This window comes from Bidens hawaiensis, unplaced genomic scaffold (assembly GCF_021521415.1).
Source record: "Bidens hawaiensis isolate Kalapana, Puna unplaced genomic scaffold, B.hawaiensis_p1.1 tig00040706_1, whole genome shotgun sequence".
Classification (NCBI taxonomy): Eukaryota; Viridiplantae; Streptophyta; class Magnoliopsida; order Asterales; family Asteraceae; genus Bidens; species Bidens hawaiensis.
Window position 1 is genome coordinate 6,636 of NW_027497203.1, and position 21,372 is coordinate 28,007.

General features: G+C 36.0%; 3 protein-coding genes and 1 pseudogene across 5 annotated transcripts; 3 read left to right on the top strand and 1 right to left on the bottom strand.

Moving 5' to 3' along the window:
* The first annotated feature begins 642 nt into the window (after positions 1-642).
* On the top strand, positions 643-4,318 carry LOC143592345 (E3 ubiquitin-protein ligase WAV3-like). Its single transcript, XM_077072282.1, has 2 exons — positions 643-861; positions 2,441-4,318. The coding sequence occupies exons 1-2, from the start codon at positions 643-645 to the stop codon at positions 4,316-4,318; spliced, it is 2,097 nt and encodes a 698-aa protein (XP_076928397.1).
* Positions 4,319-9,406: 5,088 nt separating this feature from the next.
* Positions 9,407-12,068, top strand: LOC143592346 (receptor-like serine/threonine-protein kinase NCRK). 3 transcript variants are annotated; one of them, XM_077072283.1, is made up of 8 exons: positions 9,407-9,530; positions 9,642-9,878; positions 9,974-10,252; positions 10,339-10,580; positions 10,667-10,963; positions 11,040-11,279; positions 11,358-11,585; positions 11,658-12,068. In XM_077072283.1, the coding sequence occupies exons 1-8, from the start codon at positions 9,461-9,463 to the stop codon at positions 11,853-11,855; spliced, it is 1,791 nt and encodes a 596-aa protein (XP_076928398.1). In that variant the 5' UTR covers positions 9,407-9,460; the 3' UTR covers positions 11,856-12,068. The 3 variants fall into 3 exon arrangements, with proteins under 3 accessions (XP_076928398.1, XP_076928399.1, XP_076928400.1); XM_077072284.1 differs by having other exon boundaries at positions 9,413-9,530; positions 9,645-9,878; XM_077072285.1 differs by having other exon boundaries at positions 9,446-9,530; positions 9,657-9,878.
* Positions 12,069-13,838: 1,770 nt separating this feature from the next.
* On the top strand, positions 13,839-15,708 carry LOC143592348 (exosome complex component RRP41-like). Its single transcript, XM_077072286.1, has 7 exons — positions 13,839-13,980; positions 14,332-14,410; positions 14,668-14,770; positions 14,869-14,992; positions 15,099-15,187; positions 15,349-15,498; positions 15,619-15,708. The coding sequence occupies exons 1-7, from the start codon at positions 13,839-13,841 to the stop codon at positions 15,706-15,708; spliced, it is 777 nt and encodes a 258-aa protein (XP_076928401.1).
* Positions 15,709-17,786: 2,078 nt separating this feature from the next.
* Positions 17,787-19,076, bottom strand: LOC143592355 (eukaryotic peptide chain release factor subunit 1-3 pseudogene; annotated as a pseudogene).
* Positions 19,077-21,372: the final 2,296 nt, after the last annotated feature.

The window sequence follows — 21,372 nt, forward strand, 5'->3', positions numbered from 1 at the left end:
CCGATGAATCTTGGGTTTGACACAGACCGAGAATGGAGGAAATAACATGGGAAAAGTGACGGACCTTTAACAGATAAGGGCTATTATTAGTCGACGCGCTTCTTTTTTGGTCTCTACATAGGATGTTGTTTGTAAATATCATCAAGTTCTTATACGTACCCAGTTGGTTAGCTCTTTGTTATACCGTTTGTTCGTTAATGAAAATCGTTAAAAAATTAAAAGAAAAAGAAAAATAAAATACAGTTTGATAGTATTCATAAAACTGAAAGCTGACAATTGTAAAGTCAAACTTGATAACATAGTTCATACAAAGTAATAACTTTAATATATTATAAAATATTAAATAATAAATACCAGCACCTAATTAAATTCATTTATCCAATAAAGCTGTTTTCCAGCTTTACCCCCCACCTCTGTCCACTATAACTCCAATCCAAACCCTTTCATTTCATTTCAATCCCCACGAACCCTAATTTCGAGATGATGCAATTTAGGGAAAACCAAAACCGTATATTCATCGAACCTGAATCCCGTAACATCATGATATTATTCGTGCTTTTCACCAACCGCTTTTAAGATCTATAAATTGAATAATAATAACAACATCCATTTCGCTCATATTATTCTTCAAGTTTGTTTGTCATGGGAGGTGAAAGCAAATGGCGGAAGATGAAGCTTGCCTTAGGCTTGAACACGTGTCTTTATCTTCCCAAAACCACCGACGATTACGATTCCACGCGCTCCCCCTCCTCTCACGCGCCGCCGAGATCCTCCGATGTCCGCCACCGAATGCCGACCACTCCCACTCCCTCGTCTTCCGGTCTTCAGATGTCCAAATACGGCATTAAATCGTCCTCCAAGGTATTATTATTATTATTATTATTATTTGCTTTGTTAATTGTTAGGGATATAATTAGTTATTCATTTTATGACATAAGAGAGTATTAGACAAATTAGTGGATTACAGTGTGATGTAATTAATTAATAAATTAATAAATGGAAAAAGAAAAGAAAATTCTATTAGACCACTTGTGATTGGCTAGGCATAGTTTTGTGATGTAATCAAAAGATATTTAGCTAGTGGTTGATTATGGTGATTATACAATACAAGAAGTGGGCATGGAGATAGTGATTGGTGGTTTTTGTTGTCAAGTTGTTTTCAACTCTTAATGGCTTCATGGACCCTAATGTCCCTTTAAAGGTTGTACTCTGCTCCATTGGTTAATAATGGTCTTTCCATAATTATTAATTCAGTATATTAATGTAATATCGGATTAAAAAATTGTAATCTTGGTTTAAAAACGCGAGAACACGCTAGGGAAAAACGTGCGAATCTTGTAGTTTTGGGTCAAAGTTGGTCAAACTTGTTTGGGCTGGGAGTAGATAGTTTAATAATTGATTTAATAATTAATATTGTTATTCTTTTTTACTTCAACTTCTTGAAGGTAAAGTGCTTTGTCTGGTCAACACCTTCACTTTTACATATAAAACCTCTCACCCCCTTTTCATAGTTGAATTAACACTTTTGAACTTTACTTATGCTGCATAAAATTGATGAAAGTAAGTTTAGCTTTGAAAGCAGTGGAAAATCTTTAGCTTATTCTTATTGATTTCTAATTCTTTTTATACAAGTCATTGCTTTTGACTATATGATGCGTATGCTTTTCTTTATTGCCTTGAAACCTCATCATTGGAACCCCAGTTGCTTAATGATCTTTACTTTATAAAGGTTACATTATTTAATCATTAAGTAGCACCCACATCACAAGTTGGCCACCCAAAAGATGTCTACTCATTATGCCAAAGTGATTTTCAACTTTCATGATTTGATTTAACACGATTTTATATGACCGTCAATAAATTTGTGGTGATTAAAGATGTTTACCTCATTGCTTTTAAAAGATGATACCTAGTTGTTCAAAAGAATAATAAATTAAAAGTTTACTGCATTAAATATACTGTTGCTTTCATTTGTTTTTTCCCTAAAATATTGAAATGTCGTTTGTAAACAATAAAAACAAGCAGATATTATTTACTTAAAAATGGAAATTAGGTACACTTGCAATCATAATATAAAAAAACCTGGTTGCTTCGAAATCACAATTCTTTTTCAGCCTTGCTTGGCTTCGAATTGAAGTTTATCAAGAGATTTAGAGGAAAACTATATAGTTGGAAATAAAGCGAACCATCCAACATAAACAGAAACCCTATCTATGGCGAATCTTTATATTATTTAATATTTATCTTGTTGTAATGCATAACAAGATCACGTTGGAAGCTAAATAGAGGATTTGATGAGAATCATTGCAGAGACGTTGTCCATACTCTCACTCATTTCAACTTAGAAGCATTAAATGCATTATTATTAATACAGCTTAAGTTTTGAATTTCTAAATTTTAGTTTTCTATATTTTACTAAAAAAATCTCTTTGGATTGCAGCAAATGTGTGCAATATGCTTGACGTCAATGAAAGCAACTGACGGTCATGCAATCTTCACTGCAGAATGCTCACATTCCTTCCATTTCCATTGCATTACATCAAATGTTAAACATGGAAATCGAGTCTGTCCCGTTTGTCGTGCAAAATGGAAAGAAATTCCTTTAGAGAGATCCGGTTCTTCTCGTGTAAAATCAAGTACAAATTCTGGTTCATGGATGGCTTTACAAGGTATGGCGCATCAACAACTGTACTCCGGTCGTAGTGCCCCTTTACTATTTCAAGCCCCCGAGCCACTCGTTTTTAATGATGACGAATTAGTCAATCATAAAGTTGAAGAAATGCCATCTGGCGATTTTGATTCTTGTGGAGGGGTAGAAATGAAAACATACCCTGAAATTTCATGGTTAGCAAAATCAACATGCTTTGATAATTTCGGCATCCTAATAAATCTCAAAGCTCCTATCACTAAAGGAAATCTAAATTCCCAAGCACCGATAGATCTGGTGACGGTACTTGATATTAGTGGTAGCATGACAGGTACAAAGATTGCTTTATTGAAACAAGCAATGGGTTTTGTTGTACAAAATCTTGGACCATTGGACCGGCTTTCGGTTATAGCGTTTTCTTCTTCAGCTCGTCGACTTTTCCCACTTCGTCGTATGACTGAAACCGGGAAGCAAGAATCTTTGCAAATGATTAATTCATTGGTTGCTAACGGTGGAACTAATATAGCTGAAGCCTTAAAAAAGGGAGCCAAAGTGATGACTGAGCGGAAATTCAAGAATCCAGTAAGCAGTATGATATTATTGTCAGACGGGCAAGACACATACACCAGCATCAGCCCGCGAAAGACAGGGTCAAGAACCGACTACCAGACTCTTCTTCCGTCTTCTATGCAATGCAAGACAGACGAAACTCGCATACCGATTCACACATTTGGGTTTGGTATGGATCATGATGCTTCTGCAATGCACTCTATCTCGGAACATTCTGGAGGGATGTTTTCGTTTATAGAAGCTGAGAATGTGATACAGGACGCTTTTGCTCAGTGTATTGGTGGGCTTTTGAGTGTTGTGGTTCAAGAGTTACGGGTTGAAGTCGAGTGTGTTCATCCCGTGTTGCGGCTGGGGTCTATTAAAGCCGGGAGTTACAAAGTTGGTATGGATGAAAATGGAAGATCGGGGTTTATTGAAGTCGGTGATTTGTATGCTGAGGAAGAGAGAGATTTTCTTGTTGCAATGGATGTTCCGGTTGGAGAATCAGATGACAAAATGTCATTGGTGAAGTTCAAGGTTATTCACAAGGACCCCATAAAGAAAACAACGGTTACGGTTGGTGGAAATGAAGATGTGATAATCTCGAGACCCGAGTCAACTATTGGAGAGCCGATAGTGTCAGTTGAAGTTGACCGACAAAGAAACCGGCTTAGAGCCGCCAGTGCGATAGCCGAAGCACGAGCGGCAGCCGAACGTGGTAATCTAGCGGCAGCAACGTCAGTGCTTGAAGACTGTCGGAAAAAGTTGTCGGAATCTGTGTCGGCGCGTAGAGGTGATCGGTTGTGCATCGGTTTGGTTGCTGAATTGAGGGAAATGAAAGAGAGAATGGCGACACAAAGAGTGTACGAGTCGTTGGGACGTGCTTATGTTTTGTCGGGGTTGAGCTCACACTCGTGGCAGCGGGCGACGGCTAGGGGTGACTCGACTGAAATGACGAGCCAGATACAGAGTTACCAGACGCAGTCGATGGTGGATATGGTTAACCTGTCTCAAACAATGTGTTTTAGCAGGAGTCCATCAACATCTATGGTTAACCACTCACCCAAGAACAAAAAATCATTAAGGTCAATATACTCTTTTCCTCCACCTCAGCCTAGATGATAGATGATACCTTTTTTTAAAAGGTGATTTTTATTTTGTGTAATGGTTTTACTACGAAAACGTATGTTTTGACTTTTGTGGGTATATTTTTCTCAATTGGATTGGTTGGTTTTCAAGGGAATAATTCATTTGGGAATTGGTTTTGCTAGAACTGTATTCTTACAAATCAAGAAAATGGATGGGTTTGTATCTAATGTAATTCGTAACTTATCAGGTTTACATGAAACAAACCCTTTCAAATTACATTTTGTGCAAACTTTTGTGAAATACTTGTAGAAATGATGAGTTCATTAGGGAATAGGCCCCACCTTGCATTTGTGATGGGAGACACCATAACACTAGACAGATAGGTATAGCGTATTCACTTATGTGATTTCTATAATTTTTTATTTAACGTATGAGCTGTGTTTCATGTTAAATACTTTGTAATATGTTGTATTTTAAAAGAAGATATATGTAAAAAGTTTATAGCTCATAAAACAAATAAACTGTCATATTCTTGAAGAAGACAATTAGAGGGCTAGAGGCTGCATGTCCGGTATCCCCATTCCCATACAATTCAAGTTGACCCGTCCTATTATCCGACCTTTGGGTACAAGCAAGGTTCCAGTTTCTCAGAGAAACCGTTCCTGGACCCAAAATGGAAGTCTAGAACCGATAGAACTGGCTCCACCTTTACCTGGTAAAGACCCACCCGGCCAAAAACCGATAAAAACTTGGCCAAACCGGTCAAAGCCCGATCATACATGACCCAGCTCTTAATTTTGTTGACTAAACCCGGAATGGTTTCCAACCCGGAACCGTTTTTTTTTTTAACTTCATTGACTTTTACATTCATTATAAGTTGAAAAACAGCACTATATCCTATATGCAGTATGCCAAGCCCATTGAGATCTGTCCATTAGGATTAAACCCAACAACTGTTTCCTATGCACTATGCAGATCTAGTGGGCTCAAAGCCATTATAGGTCAGCCCATTTTGGTCAAGCTCAATATCCCCTCACATAAAGGACAATTTGCAAATCAAAGTCGAAACTCGACAGTCAAATAATGATTAGGTTTATTTTTTTTTCTTTAATCCATGAATCAACTAGCCAAGTGATTTCATATGTGTCCACCTAACTGGCCTTTAATTTATTTAGGTTACTGATTAATTAAACTAGTTAAGTTTAGCTTTCTTAAATTTTACAATTAATTGATTACATAAAACAAAATGTTTTAGCACCGTAATTTTATTCTGAGTCAACCTAAATGATTTTTTATGTCAGTAAACCATGAAATTTTCACTTGTAGATGAACATACAAAGTTACGAATACAACAATTTGGCTATTATTCGATAGGAATCATTAAGTTTGTCACGAAGTTGATGAATTTATTACATGTTAAAACTAAATCAAACGAGGATTTTAAGATAATTTACTTAGTCAAACGTTGTGAGCCTTTTCTGAATGAGCTAGCCAATACACATGGAATCATGAGAGATACCAATGGCCAATGGCTATCATGTGTTGTTTTTACGTCGATGCAATGGCTACGATGAAAAGATGGAACATGAAAGATTATAAATAAAACCACTTGATAAATATGGTACGGTGTATGTAAGGACTTAAAGATGAATACGATAAGATGAAAGATAATGATTATACGATGACGATAAGGCCCGCTAACTAGTTAATTTCTTAATTGAAGTTAGTTGAATTCATCTATGCTTAAATTCATCTACTCATGATTAGCCGTGTGTAGGTTTTTTTTTATTGAATGAACTGAATAATTTGTAACTGAAACAATCATTTACGAGAATCTAGAAACCATAATACTCATCGTAGGTTTAATTTGAACCTATATCCTAATAAAACCGGTATATAGTCATAATCTTTTATCAAAATACAATGAATCATTTATAAAGGGGGAGGGGAGTGGATGCAAGACGACAAGGGATGATAAGTGAGGTAGAATGGTGGCACCACAAGGAAACACCGTTCACCTCATGTGGTACCGAATATGCTAAATTAGGATGTTGGTGGCTTAGTGCTTAACCATGGAGGAGACAAAGAAGGAAAAAAAAGGTTTTTAACACAGTGTTAAACAAGAAAAAAAAAAGGTCTTTAACACCGTGTTGATATCGTATAAATGCGGATGCAACAAGTGGACGTAGTATCACATACATCCATTAAGAACATACTTTTTATGAGGTATTGGTTAGAAGCAACTCTTATATGTTAACGTCACGTCTAGCAAGTAAATCAAAGAGATGATGTGATTAATTAGATGAGTACGCGGTAAATTTACCTCTTTAGTAAAATTAATAATGGGAGTAAGTTACTTTAGGCAGCGAGTACTTTTTTTAGTCTTGGCGATTGCTAATTAGAAAATCTAGGTGTGATCATCAGAATTCATTTGCTGGAGATAAAATAATGATTATTAAATTATTAAAATTCAAAAACCAAGATGCATATTTCAAGAGACGGAAAAGAGAATACGAGGGGGTTAAAAAATAAAAAACAAAAACATGAAAAAAAACATGAAAAGGACTAAATTTAAGAGGGAAGTAGTTCAAGTTATACCTTTGAAGCACCCGATTATCCTCTACCGGGGACACACCGTAAGGAATTACGTTTGACTGCATGTTGGGCCAACAAGGATTTCATCAAACCCAAGCTAAATTATAATTTTCAATTTCGGCCCTTCGTTAAATACAAATTGACGGGTGTAACTATCAAAATCTTATTCTAAGTTTCTAACCACATTTTAAGTTGGACACAAATGATAAAACTTCATCCAACCTTGAACAACATTGCAAAAAGTAAAACAATGTGGTAAATATTGACAATTATACGATCCAACCATGGCTCGACTCGAAAATTATATAAGCTAATTTTAAACAAGTACTTTCGAAGGAGCTCTAGCAAGCGTTAGTTCTCGAACTATTTCAATAGCATTACTTGAAATTTAACTTTGCTACATACAATGTATGAAGTAAAACTAGATAATAATGTATCAAATTGCCTATGTTAATAGTGTGAGCAATAACTGAGCCCGAACCAACGTTAACCGATTACCGAATTTATTGCACCTTAGTTAATCGAAATTAACCAAACCAAACTATTCATGTTTTCATATATTTCTAGCTTTTGTATCTCAATTTCATGTTTTATACTTCCATTACATGTATTTATACCACTATTTCATATATGCATGCCTTCACGGTCTCCACAACTATACACATATTTCATGTATTTCTAATAAAAATTTTGAGCCAAAGTTTAATTTTGGTTATCAGCCAAATTGAACCAAAAACCGGCAAACTAACCAAAAGAATGACTTTGGTTTCGATTTAGACTAATAACCAAATCAAACCAAACTGAACCGTGCACACTATGGGCTTAACGAGATATCCAAATTGAAAGGGACTAATTTTGTATGTCCACATTCAAGAAAGGAGTAAAAATGTAACTGAAAAAAAAAGTAATAAAGGCATGTGGGGAAGTAAGGACCATGGTTGGTGATGTGTAAAAAAGAGGAGAAATAGATAATATTATTCATATTCATTGTCTAGTCAGGTCTTCTTGGCTCCATTTCCGTCCTCCAAACCTCTACCACTACCTTCTGCAACTCCTTAAACCTCATCACTAACTTAACTGACCGTTTCATCTATCACGAGCATACTCCACCTAACTAATCCACTATTGTACAGCAGCAACCTTTGTTTCACTAGGCCAACACAGTGATCACATTCTTCAACACACTGAGGCGACTCGGTGTCGGTGCAAGTGCGAAGCTATATCCGGATCTGTTTCCTTGTTATCAGGTGCAATACGTCATTTTATTCAATTTTTAAAACTATTTTATTTCATTCCAGTGTCTTCTCAATCAATACTCACTGACTTTGAAAGAAAATGACGCCTCAACAACAGCTCAAACACAAAGTACAACCAACCTAGAGTTTATAATTAGATACACAATGAATCCGTTATTTGTGAAATTATTAATTATTAGTTATTCTATTGAAGTTGAATCAGTAGCACTGTTTCAACGTACGCAAATGATGCAATCAAGCACCACTACCCTTTTAATTCATTTAATAAGTTTGATAATTATATAAAATGTATATTTGTTTGAAATTGGTTGAGAGGTCGTTTTCGGATTAGACGCAAGGCGTCTGTCGTAGCCTGAGATAAGTGGGTGCGGGTGAGGTTGATGGCCTTGAAATCTTATTGCCATTTTTATAAACAGCCTTTAATTGGGTCACTATTGGATGTCAATTCCAACCAAATTTGACATTTTTGTATTAATATGTGTCATGGATATTGAATTATTGCCTGGCATTTATTTATAGTCGGTCATTGATTAGTGTTCTGTGGTCTGCATCTGCTAATAACCTGCTTTCACCTTCCATTTTTGGTGCTTGTAAGGTGTTGTTTGGTCAAACCTGTTTAATGATTTGGGCCAGTGCGGTTTATCAACCGGTAGATATTCTTGGTATTGTTCATCTGTACCCCATTTACTATTAAAAGCATTTTAGCATTATTGTTTTGTATTAGGTATCGATGTTGAACTACTTTATGTTAAGCTGCATTGGTCGTTTATTTTGTGTTTAGTAATTGCCAATCTTTACTTTTCTATGCATGTTCATTGCTTATCACATTCCTTAATCTTTCTGTATTTGTTTTTAGACGATATGTTATCAGTTCATTCGGTTTTAGATGTTTTGGTTTTTTTTTGGTTATTCATGAAGAGTCTTGAGGTTTAAAAAAGGTGAAGAATGTTTGTTCCTCATATTTCAAGTCACACAAGCTTGAAGAATCTCATTCTATATATATACGAGTTTCTCTTTTTGCTGTACCAATGTTAGCATGCATAAACATGTTATAATGTGTATATGTAGTATTTTTTCTTTTACAATCAAAGATTTGACCATGAGGAACATAGAGCATCTTTTGTGTGATTGACATAATGGTTTTAATGGTCAAGATTACAAGGGCCCATAGTATATATGTAATTGCATACTTATCATGTGTTATGTGTGTGGTTTTCCATTGTAATATGAGTGTCGGTGTGTGTATTTGTTTTTCTGATATGAAGGAAAATTTGATCAACTTCATTTCATTTTGTCATAGTATTTGCTGTTTGGACCGAAATAGATGAAGCTCCAACTGGATGCTGTTTTAGTTTGCTTTATCAGCTTGATCTGTGTTCAGCACATCCATTGTGGTTAGTTTCATTACTATAATGCCATGTTATCATATTGTTTAAAAAGAAACAAAATGAAATTATTTCTTTGTTTTGAACTATTTGTGCTTAGCTTGTTACCTTTAATTGCAGCAGATGAAGTTTCAGGGACTCCAGACATAAACAAGTGGACATGTACATGTTATGCAAACAAATCGAACCAGCAAGCTGTTATTCCAACTAACTGCTCTTCATCATGTGATTGCACCTCTTCTGATGCAGAAGGTACAAGTCAAGATAGATGGAAATGCATCTGCTCTGGCGATAGACTCCCTGAAGTGGCTACAGGCCCTGGATCCAATTGTTTTGCTTCCTGCAATTGCAATTCTGGTAAATTTACTCGTTCTCATTTAATGACACAATTAGTTTAATTACCATTTATTAAAATTATAATACATGCTCCTGCTTCAACGTCTTCTCGACAGGATCTTTGAGTGAGTCAGAGTCAGAGTCTTCAAAGAAACAATTTTCAAGCAAAGCCGTATTAATCATTTTATTACTATGCATGTTGGTGACAACTCTTGCAATATTCTCTTCAGTGATGTGCTATGTATACCGAAAGCACAACTCCTCTAAACAACTACCTTTATCCTCATACGATAAAGCTACAAGTTACAACAGTGCTACCAACTTAATAAGCTACAATACCGCTTCAATCCCAGAATCCAAAATATCAATCCGCTCTCCTACCAATCCTGTCACAGGTAGCTGCGGTTTCAAGAGCTTTTTTTCATACTAAAACATCATTTTTTTTTTAATAATATGTTTATGCTTTTGGTCGTTTTTTCAGGGTGTATACACAAGACTTCATTCTTGTTTAGGAAACAAACAAGGACTGTACAAGGAACAATTACAAACTTCTCATACTCAGATTTGGAAACTGCAACCAATAAATTCTCAGATGATAATTTAATTGGAGTTGGTGTTAGCAGTCATGTGTATTATGGTCAACTGAGAGATGGTAAACTCGTTGCTGTTAAACGGCTTAAAGCTCAAGGAGGCCCAGATGCAGAAGTCACATTTTTGACAGAGGTAACAATATTCATTAAAACCTATAATTTGATGTTCAGATTAAACTGCTATCAAATATTTTACAATAACTTTAACTTGGTGCTCAGATTGAACTGCTGTCAAGACTTCATCACTGTCATGTGGTACCATTGGTAGGCTACTGTTTAGAGTATCATGGAAAACAAGCTCAAATGCTTCTGGTATTTGAGTACATGTTAAATGGTAACCTCAGAGAGTGTCTAGATGGAGTGTCAGAAAAACGTCTGGATTGGGGAGTGCGTATTGCAGTTGCGATCGGAGCTGCTAGAGGCTTGGAATATCTTCACGAAGCAGCTGCGCCGAGAATCTTGCATAGAGATGTTAAATCAACCAACATTCTCTTAGATGAAAACTGGCGAGCAAAGGTAAAGATTCTGAAATTGTCAATAAAAAATGTTTTTTTTGTTTGGATTTTGATGATATTAATGACTGTTTTATTAGATAACTGATCTCGGGATGGCTAAAAGTTTGGTAAGTGACGGTCTCCCCAGCTGTTCTAGCTCACCTGCTCGAATGCAGGGGACGTTTGGGTATTTTGCACCTGAATATGCTATTGTCGGACGGGCGTCGCTGATGTCAGATGTTTTCAGTTTTGGTGTTGTGCTTCTAGAACTTATTAGTGGTCGGCATCCGATATATAAATCGCCTGACAAAGGCGGGGAAGAGAGCCTTGTCATATGGGTTAGTACATAATAATAAAATTATTATTGTATGTTCTGCCCACAAGGAGCTCATGGCTTTGTTTTTTGTTTTGTGCAGGCGACACCTCTTTTACATGATAGCAAGCGGGTGAGTAAAGAGTTGCCGGACCCACGTCTAAAAGGGAAGTTTGAAGAGGAAGAATTGCAAGTGATGGCTTATTTGGCAAAGGAGTGCTTGTTGTTGGATCCAGATGCCCGCCCAACAATGAGTGAGGTGGTTCAAATACTTCTAACCATTGCACCAGAAAAATCTAAAAGAAGGAATTTCTCCTTTGACCGTTATCAGGTACAACTTCAAAGTTAATTTATTTATGTTATTACTATATTGTTATCTAACAACATAGATTTTGTTACACAGGATTATACTATCAGAATGGATCGCGAGCTTCAACCAACATCATCGAGTGTATCATATTCGTCCGAATCTTCACATACTCACGATATAGAAGCGACTGCAGAAGATGATGATGGAACACCTGTTGATGTTGACTTAACCGAACCCTGGCTCGAATCCTTCTCTGTGTCTAATATTTCATCATCATCCAAAACACAGTGAAGTTGAGTTTAATTTATTGATATTTGATCTGGTGATTAAAGGCCACAATGTCAATCAATCTGTTGATTCATTTCATTTTTATTCATAGAACCACTTTGTCGAATATCTATAGAGATGTGTGTTGTAAGTCTTCGCATATTACCGTCGCTTTATAGTTATAGGCAGCAGTAAGATGTCACAACTTTACTCTTTTACCATTGTAATTACCCTTCTAGTTTACACAAGAAAGTCGGAAACATGCTTTGAATGGCCAACTTCATAACATGGTTAGCTTAGCAAGATGCTAGACTAGAGGGAAACACCCAAGCATAATATTTACATGGTTTTCATTAACTAGAATCTGAAACTTTATTCAGAGCCAACTACATTCACTATTGATTACATATACAATAGCATGTTTGGCAAACCTAGTAGTTTAGACCAGTTATGTAACATATAAAATTATTTTCAAGCCAAAATGATTAGTGTAAATTAGTGGTTGGGTCAGGTTGGTCCACCAAACACTTTTTCGGATATGATAAATAAACTTATTTCTCAAATATGGTTAAAAAAGTAAAATCATTGAGTTAATATTAATATTCCTAAATAAAACAATTTATCTAAAGAGTCTTTACTCAACTAGTATCAAGGTGTTGGACAAGACTCTGTTTTTACAAGCGTTAAGGGTTCAATCCCATGGGTGATGAAAAATATGTAATTTAAGCCATCTAAAAGTAAAAAAAAGAAAACGATTCAAAGGTTTGTAAGCTTTATCTACTTTCTTATTTTACATGTTATTATATGTTTATTCATAATAGATAAATTACGATATGAATGACATTTTTTTATACGAAATGATAAAAATTCTCATTAGTTGAAATGATTAAGTTGACAAAAATTCTCATCTATATTAAAATGGTGGCAAAAGGTTTGCCTCCTTTTATATGGATATATAATAAAAGATGGTTTTTATAATTGCATAAAATGAATACCAACATTATCTAATGGTCATATAAGATTAATACTCCTTTCATTATCACAATTTATGATTTGTTTTCAATAACTTACGGTTTATTTTGCCAATAATTTTCTAAAACTCATTTATTCTAATACCGTTGTTGCATAAGCATGATACATACTAACTGCAAAGTTTTATGTGATCATAGTGCTTGTGACCCTAAAATGTGGCATGCCTATTGATCTGGGATACGATGCCCTCCATAAGATTTCCCCTATCTTCCGAACAACTCAAGAAATCCTTTGAAACAATATCGTAGCACACCCACCATTATTATGATATTGTCTGTTTTCCCCATGGGTTCTCACCTTTTTATATGATCATATGATGGTTTAACCAAACACACTTAATTGTGGAGTTAGTTATGTTATGCTTGTGGAGTTGTGGCCTAGATTAGAATGTGACATACACAACCAAAGAACACAAGAGATAATTGCCATTTTTGTCCCTACGGTTTGCCCTTTTTGCCATTTCCGTTCTCGTAGTTTCATTTTCTTGTCATTTCAGTCCAAATCACTAACTCTGTAAGTTCTGTTTAGTTAAGTTAGTATGAAATAACAATAATACTCTTTTAATTAAATAGAGTAAACTCTTATTTTCGTCCCTTTGGTTTGTTCGCTTTTGCCAGAACCGTCCAAAATAAACGTATTTTTTAGCCATTTATGGTTTCTAAAAGTTATAATTTCCATCCACTTTACTAACACTGTTTTCCCTTGTCAATTAAGATAGTATAATTTGACAAGAGTGCCCTTACTAACACCATCTTAATAAGCTATAATATATATTGTCGGGTTTCGTATGTAGATTTTAACAAAATCAATTAATGCAACGGAAATAAATAAGCATACGAACCGATCCAAATCAGCAACTTTGTTGGGATATGTTTTAAATTCTGAGACTAGCCCAATGCAAGGGGCCTGGGCCCATACACATTAACATAAACCATGGCCGTGAGACAGGTGAAGAATTGAAGCCAGTCAGTCACAATGGCCGCCAAAGCTGGAGCAACTCCGGCGACGTACTCACCGTCTCCGACCACCTTTAAGAAGAACCGGCCACCTCTTTTCACCGACGATGTTGACTGGGTTCGCCCCGACGGGCGCAATTTTCACCAGTGCAGACCTGCATGTATAATAATATTCACAATTCCTTTATTTTATTTACATTTTAATCTGAACAATCCTTGATGCTTGCTGTATGATATCATCATTCATCCGCCCGTCTAGATTATTATTATTCATGTCTTATGTTATGCCTCTATGATTAATTTAAAAAAAAACCCTAATTTTATTAGAAGATTTAGGACACAAAAGTCACAGGTGTTAGTTTATGCTTTGAAAAGTCTATACAACTTGTTATTCCATTACTTTTAACCCAAAAATTATTTACTTTTAGTTTCTTTGTTATCGTTTTTGGGTTTATATAAGCCTATAAGAGGATTCTGTTTTAACTTGTGTGCTACATTGTTTTGTATTTCAGTTTTACGTACGGGTGCGGTGAATGCAGCATCAGGATCTGCTTATGCAGAGTTCGGTAACACCAAAGTTATCGTGTCTATGTAAGTTCATCTCGTATATAAATGTTTTGAAAGATCCATGTTAAGCAAAGTTTACAAGTTCTATAAACATGAAAATAAAAGGGTGTCTGCTATCTAGACACTAGCGAGAACTTTCATCGAATCCATCAGTTCTGAAATAATAACATACTTAAAGAATGAACACTTGAGTTGCTTTCACATATATTTAGAATATCAAATTGAAGTGGTTGTATTATTATGTATTTGTTTTGATTAATTGCCGTCAATTTTTTTCACAGTTTTGGGCCCAGGGAAAGTAAGAAAGCTATGATGTACAGTGATATTGGTAGGCTGAATTGTAATGTTAGTTATACAACTTTTGCCACTCCAGTTCGTGGTCAGGTATGCCTTTGAAGTAACCTGTTTTAAGATAATATAGTTGCCATTGGTGTCATAGTTTCTGTATTTCTTATGTAAATTCAATGTTTTTTATGAGCTAGGCATCATCAGAGAACAAAGAAATTTCGTCACAGTTGCATAAGTCTTTAGAGGGTTCTATCATGCTCGATACATTTCCAAAAACAACCGTGGACGTATTTGCATTAGTTTTGGAATCTGGAGGCTGTAAGTTTTAAAATACTTAATTTGTAGTGATTCTGTTTATTTAGAATTTGGTGGGTAAGAAAAGTTTGGCTATTGCATATTTCTTATCAATTTATGATTCTTGCAGGTGATCTTCCTGTTGTTATCTCATGTGCCAGTCTTGCTTTGGCGGACGCAGGGATTATGATGTATGATTTGGTTGCTGCAGTTTCTGTGGTATGATACTCACCAGTGTAATTACATATATTCTCATCTGCTTGTTGTAGTTCCATAATGTGTCAACTTTTCTGTTTTAACATCTTTATGGGGTGTGTGTATTTTGTGGATTGTTTTAAGGTTTTTCTGTTACATACTGACTTTTCATTTTTGATGTATAGTCTTGCCTTGGGAAGAATCTTGTGATTGACCCTGTTTCAGAAGAAGAAAACTATCAGGATGGTAGCTTGATGATTACATGTTTACCGTCTCGCAATGAGGTTACGCAACTTACAATAACCGGTGAATGGTCCACTCCAAAGATTCATGAGGTATGCTGACAATGTTTATCCTCGGTTGACTCATTCATAGGCGAAACTGCACAATGTTTTTTGATTGATTTTTAGTGTCATACATTTTAACTCATATAACATTACATGTTATCATTACAGGCAATGGAATTATGTCTAGATGCATGCTCTAAGCTAGGAAAGATCATGAGATCTTGTTTGAAAGAGTCTGCCTCCGCTTCACAAGAATGAATAGCTAAGATGTTTATTTTTTACCAAAATTATCTTGTTTTATGCTGCGTAACGTGTGAAAAAAGTGTTGATTTTTTTGTTTTTGGCCTAAATTTTGCTTCATTAATCCATGTTTTGTTAGCCTTAGGCGTAAAAGTTTGTTTGACGGCTTAATTTTTGCTTCTTAATATTCGTCATTGCTGTTATCATATCTTGTAAGTTTTGTTGGATATACCAATTATATCGATTTTTCCTGTTAGTTTTGTTGAGTTAATGAGTTGGGTAACGCATCGAAGGGTTCAAGGTAACCATTTTTTTTCTTTATAATTTAGGTGTTTTTTAACTAGTTCAACCCATCTGACCTGTTTATTTGCTGGATTGAAAAAACTGAGTTTTTAACTTCCACAAATGTTAGAACCTTTAGAAGTGGAAGATGAACTTGTCAACTGCAATTGATCTGTCTTATTGATGTAAACACTTGGTTATGCTGGCTTGAACTTGACTCCGAAAGTCTTATGCAAGCTTGATACAAGCTTTGTTTAAAGTTGACTCAAAAGGTTTACTGACTAAACAAGTGACTAGTTGAAGGTTAATCTTGATTGTACAATGGGCTATGTAAGTGGATAAAAAAGTTGAGTGTTGAACTGGTTCACATAACAGAAAAAATAAAGATAAAGAAAAGATTGAAAAAGAAAACTAGTTTGTATATAGTGGTTTTATTTCCTATTACTTTTGAGTCAGAAAATGGGTCTAAAAATAAGTTTTCTTCCGTCTCAAATTTTTTTGTAAAAATAGAGATATAGGGGTCTAGAGTTCAAAACACATACCCAAAACAAACATATATTTTTTTTTATTGTACTAACGTTTGATCATATAAAGATAAGGAGTAAAGAGCAAATAATTCAAGCTCCTTTAAAAAAAAAAGCATGAATACCACTCCAATCTGATGTTTTATACTATTACACATTATATAAATTAATTTTTTTTAAAAAAAATCCAAATTACTACCCTCTCACAAACAACTATAGTATTCATCAAATGTACGAGTTGTACATCATTTTTTGGTTCACTCGTGTGTGCGCAGATGTTATCTGAGTGCTTTCCCTTTGCTTACTCACCTTCAACATCAACAAACACAGAGATGAGATGGAAAGTAGGCACGGTGGTTTCTGTTTCAATTGTAGCCTCTCGCTGACGAGAAAAGCGAAATCACATAGTAGTAGGCAATACGGATGGATGGATGGACTCCTGCTGGCTATTTTGGTTTCACTGTATCACCATCTTCATCGCCTTACCCCACCTCATTTGAGGTATCTTAACACTAATATTCAAATATTTGTTCTTTTTGTTATGACTTGGTTAAACTTTGTTTTGCTAATATAATTGTTGCACTTGATGATGGTTTAATGTCCGCCTGTTTGTATATTGAAAATAGTATAGGTAACAAGTAAAAATGAGCACGAGTGACTTGATCCCCTATCCAAAAGATGGGTCCACCCTCTTCAAGATCAATTTTACATCATGGCTTAACACCTCATATCAGTTTGGTCCTCCTATCCATCGCAAATTCTTCTTAACATCATTGCATTAACACCTCATATTGACCATATTAAATGTTTTGTTCACCTCCTTTTTGACAAAGCAATTCAACTAGAAGAGCATCTAACCTCCGGCTCGAAGCTGGAGAGAGTCGCATAAGAAGACAGCCAACCAAACTTTCTATGAAAGGAGCAATGATCAGTTTACAAGCCATCACTCAAATGACTAAACCTCCTAATCGGTCTATGAAAGAAAATATAATCACCGATAATACGGCATAAAACTCGACAAACAATAAGCCAAATTCGTCCCTCCACATGACCGATGTTTAAGTTGAATCATATGCAAAAAGCTCTTTACCATTTTGATCGTATAAAATATGCAGATTCTTGATTGCAAAATTAAGTGATCCACACATTCCAAAATAAAGGAAACACAAAATTATCTATATTCACAAACCAACCATATAAAAATTTATTAGCAGAAAAGTTGAAAACTAGAAACAGAGAACTGCCAACCTTCATAAGACAGGAGGGAAGCTTAGCAAGTTGGCTCCGAACCTACACTAGGTCGCAGATTTCCCCATCATCATCAGACATATCATCATATGACCTAATGTCCAGCTGGTACCAAAGTATTCCACCAATTCCACCCAAACCTTTACAAAATTGCGAACCCTCTTGAGACTTGTCTGTAACAAACCCAAGTGCGCATCCAAAATTTCTATACTCATCAACAAGCCACTCAAGCAATGGCATCTTTTCCTCAACTTTCAGCTCAGCAGTCAGATCAGCTTCTTGATGCTTGTGTAAATGCTTAACAACTTCTTCACCAGTTATGATGTTTCTAAGTACGTAGTGATTGATATCTAGACTGTCCCACACAATGAGTGTCTCGACAGCACCTGCTTCCAAGGACTTCAAAGTGTCAGCAACACCATAGGCATACTTGTCACTGTCCTGACAAAGCCCCTCAAAATACTTCCTGAGTAAAGATTTTTCTTGAACAAACTTGACATTTGCAAAAACTTCTGAAGACAATGCAATAGCTTGACTGAAACCGTCCCGGCCTCCATAAGCAACATCAACCACATTTACAATTTTGGCCTGTCAACGAGGATCGAACACATTGGACCGGCTCAGCTCGCTTTTTAAATCAGCAGATCCAGCTAAGATAAGTCCAGTAGCATTAGGTTGACTAGTTGCCGGATTGATGAAAAAATGTTTCGCCAGCTCAGCGGCTTTTCTCACGTAATTGTGGCGTTTCTCCGTTCGAAGGCGTGCAAATCGCAGTGCAGACTGACCTCCTTGCCCGTGTTTCTTGGGTAAATCGACGGTAAACCTATGCAAAACCTCCCTCGTGCTGCCACATAATGTCCCAAAGAGGGTCCCGTTTCCATCCATAACAATGAAACCGAATTTGTCATCAGATTCCAGTAACTCGCTTAAAGCTTGTGTGTGGAACTTATTGTCACAGAGATAAAGCGAAGCGTTAATAGGCTTGAATGGTTCAAAGTCGGCCGTGATCTTTCTCTCTTTTCCATCATCAGTAACTATGGTTCCAGTGTAGAGCACGAGGCCGTTTGGTGGAACCTTGGTGTAGAGCTTGAGTCTTTGTTGGGCTGAGGTTATGGCACCTAAAACAGAATGGCGGTTAACCCTGCTTTTAATGTTTGAGGCGGTTCCAAACTCATCTGCAAGCATTTGGACGACACGGGAGATCTGATCACGAGGTGGCATGATAAGAGAAATCATGCTTGTACCATTTCCTCTTGCAGCTTCCAACGACTTGATAAGCTTCATCATTCTCCATACTTGAATGTGCTCATCAGTTTCCTCACCTTCTAGCATTGTGACCTGCTAAATACAGAAAAGAAAAAGTTAAGAGCACTGAGCATGCAAACAGAAAGGTGAATATTAGATGGTATTAAGAGATGTTTGTATATTTGACTTCCTTAGTCTTTGTGATTTCAGATTCAGGTAATTAATAATATACAAGCATTAATCCAAATCTTATTAGAAGAAATAATCACAATCTTATTATTATTATTATTATACCTATACCTATATACCTATACCTAGTAACCATCCATAAAAACAATTAAACAAGAAAGATATCCACAGAATGAATTCAGAATCAGGTAACTCAATGCAAGCAGCATTAATCCAAATCTTATCATCATCATCATCATTATTATTATTATTATCCATAAAAATTAAACTACCAATTAGAAACAAAATAATAATTCAGAATTAGTCTATGATTCTGTAAACTTCTTCTTCTTCTTCTTCGCATTCTATCTAACAATCATCGGAATCATCGTAATTCTCCAAATTCAATACAACACATAAATTACACAATCGTTGGATGAATTCAACATAACAATTTATATCTTCACAAACTATAAGACGATAATCTGACTAACCTTGATCTGGAGTTCGAACGAAACCGACGGAAGAATGGTGTCGCTAGGGTTTGTAACTCTTCGATTCGATTAGTATTATTGTTATGATTATCGATGGGTTTGACTCGGGTTATTTAAACCCCTTTTTACCTTGCGCTCTAAGTTGGCCCATTCCGTTCCGAGCCCATCTGATATCATTAATGCTTTACCTTCTTTCATTTTTCAAAACTCATTTCATTTTATTAATAATTATAATTATAGCTAGACCAGGATGTTCACGAGTCGAGCCAGGGTAAGTGGGTTTCGACGTGGAAATGGGAAGAATATACATCTTTAAATCCATGTGGGGGCGTGAGGGGGTTGTTAGTCGATTCAAGACATTCATGAGAAAAGTGTCCACGCATTGCCGCGGGTTCACACAAATTACCCTCTCATATTGGTTTGTAGTGTTTGATGTGACGTGTAATGGATTATCAATGTGAGCGACACTTGCTATAGCAAAACTTATATTCGATGTTAATTATGATATAAAAAATATATGATCCGTATAACAGTGTTATCATAAAAAATAAATTAAACAAAATTATGTATTTTAAGTTAACGAACGTGATTGAATAGGGTCGTCTCTTAGGCTATGTGTAATGGGTGGGCTACAAATTGGGGCGATTTTTGACATGTGGTGCCTAGTCAGCAAAGGGAAGATTTTTGTTTTAAGGGGGTAATTGTGTTGTTGCCCAATCATTGCCACATCATCTTCTTTTTGTGTTTACGGGCCGCCTTTTGGGTTGAACTGGAGGCCCATTGCGTTTGAGGCTCCGACATCGTCACCGGCTCTGGCTCCGGTTGGCTAGACCCGAGCACCGGCATGGGTTTTGGGGGTTGAGGAAGTTGGCGTGCATGTTTAAGTTCAGGTCAGGAAAAGGAAATTGAAAGTTTATGTTTGGTTGGTTGACGGTGTTTGGGAAGTTGGTTTGTTGGTTTTGCGAAGTAGGGTGTTGGCCGAAACTAAGACATGGAAAGTTTACGCTCGGTTGGTTCGATTGGTTTTGCGAAGCACGGTATTGCCTGAAAGCGGGGAATGGATGGCTCGGGTTGTTTCTAGGATTCAGTTTTGTAAGTTTTTTTTTGGAGAAAAGATGTATTTTTGTTTGAAATATTGTTGTTGGAGATGAAGTTGAAGAAGAAGAGGGTATATGTATCTATATTGTTTTTTTACCGTTCTCAAAGGTCAAAAGAATATAATAATAATAATTTTCAAACAAGTCGGCGTCAAAAACACATTCTCTCCCCCCCCCCCTCTCGCCCCTCTTATCACGCCGGGGGAGGGGGGGATGTTCCTCTTGAATATCGCCCGAATTCATCCCATTTTGCCGCCCACTACACATAGCCTTAGAAGTTTCGTCCTTTATAAGAATTAGACACTACAGTTTGGAAAATGATCACTTTGCATAAGAAGGAAAAAAAGTTACCTTAATGTTTCTAAAAAAAAACATTAAATGGTTAAATCAAAACACAATACAAACATAGCATGACACAATTTGTATTGAGTGAATATAGTTTTTTTCATATTTTTTTTAACAAAATTTAGATAAAGATTAAAGAGAATGAAGCAAAATAGTAACATTTTTTGTAATTTTGAAAATTAGCCACATTTTCAAGCATGGTCGTGTAGAAAGTCAATGGAACTTGGTCGACCATCCTCATCTGCATTCCTAAAATACCATATCACAATCGCAATTAAG

What these genes read in the sequence shown, in the direction of transcription:
- LOC143592345 (XM_077072282.1), top strand. Translation starts at nt 643, where the DNA reads ATGGGAGGTGAAAGCAAATGGCGGAAGATGAAGCTTGCCTTAGGCTTG. An exon ending in GCATTAAATCGTCCTCCAAG is followed by an intron (nt 862 to 2,440) that starts GTATTATTATTA and finishes TTTGGATTGCAG; the next exon opens with CAAATGTGTGCAATATGCTT.
- LOC143592346 (XM_077072283.1), top strand. Translation starts at nt 9,461, where the DNA reads ATGAAGCTCCAACTGGATGCTGTTTTAGTTTGCTTTATCAGCTTGATC. An exon ending in TTCCTGCAATTGCAATTCTG is followed by an intron (nt 9,879 to 9,973) that starts GTAAATTTACTC and finishes TCTTCTCGACAG; the next exon opens with GATCTTTGAGTGAGTCAGAG. An exon ending in ATGAAAACTGGCGAGCAAAG is followed by an intron (nt 10,964 to 11,039) that starts GTAAAGATTCTG and finishes CTGTTTTATTAG; the next exon opens with ATAACTGATCTCGGGATGGC.
- LOC143592348 (XM_077072286.1), top strand. Translation starts at nt 13,839, where the DNA reads ATGGCCGCCAAAGCTGGAGCAACTCCGGCGACGTACTCACCGTCTCCG. An exon ending in AGTTTTGGAATCTGGAGGCT is followed by an intron (nt 14,993 to 15,098) that starts GTAAGTTTTAAA and finishes TGATTCTTGCAG; the next exon opens with GTGATCTTCCTGTTGTTATC. An exon ending in TGGTTGCTGCAGTTTCTGTG is followed by an intron (nt 15,188 to 15,348) that starts GTATGATACTCA and finishes TTTGATGTATAG; the next exon opens with TCTTGCCTTGGGAAGAATCT.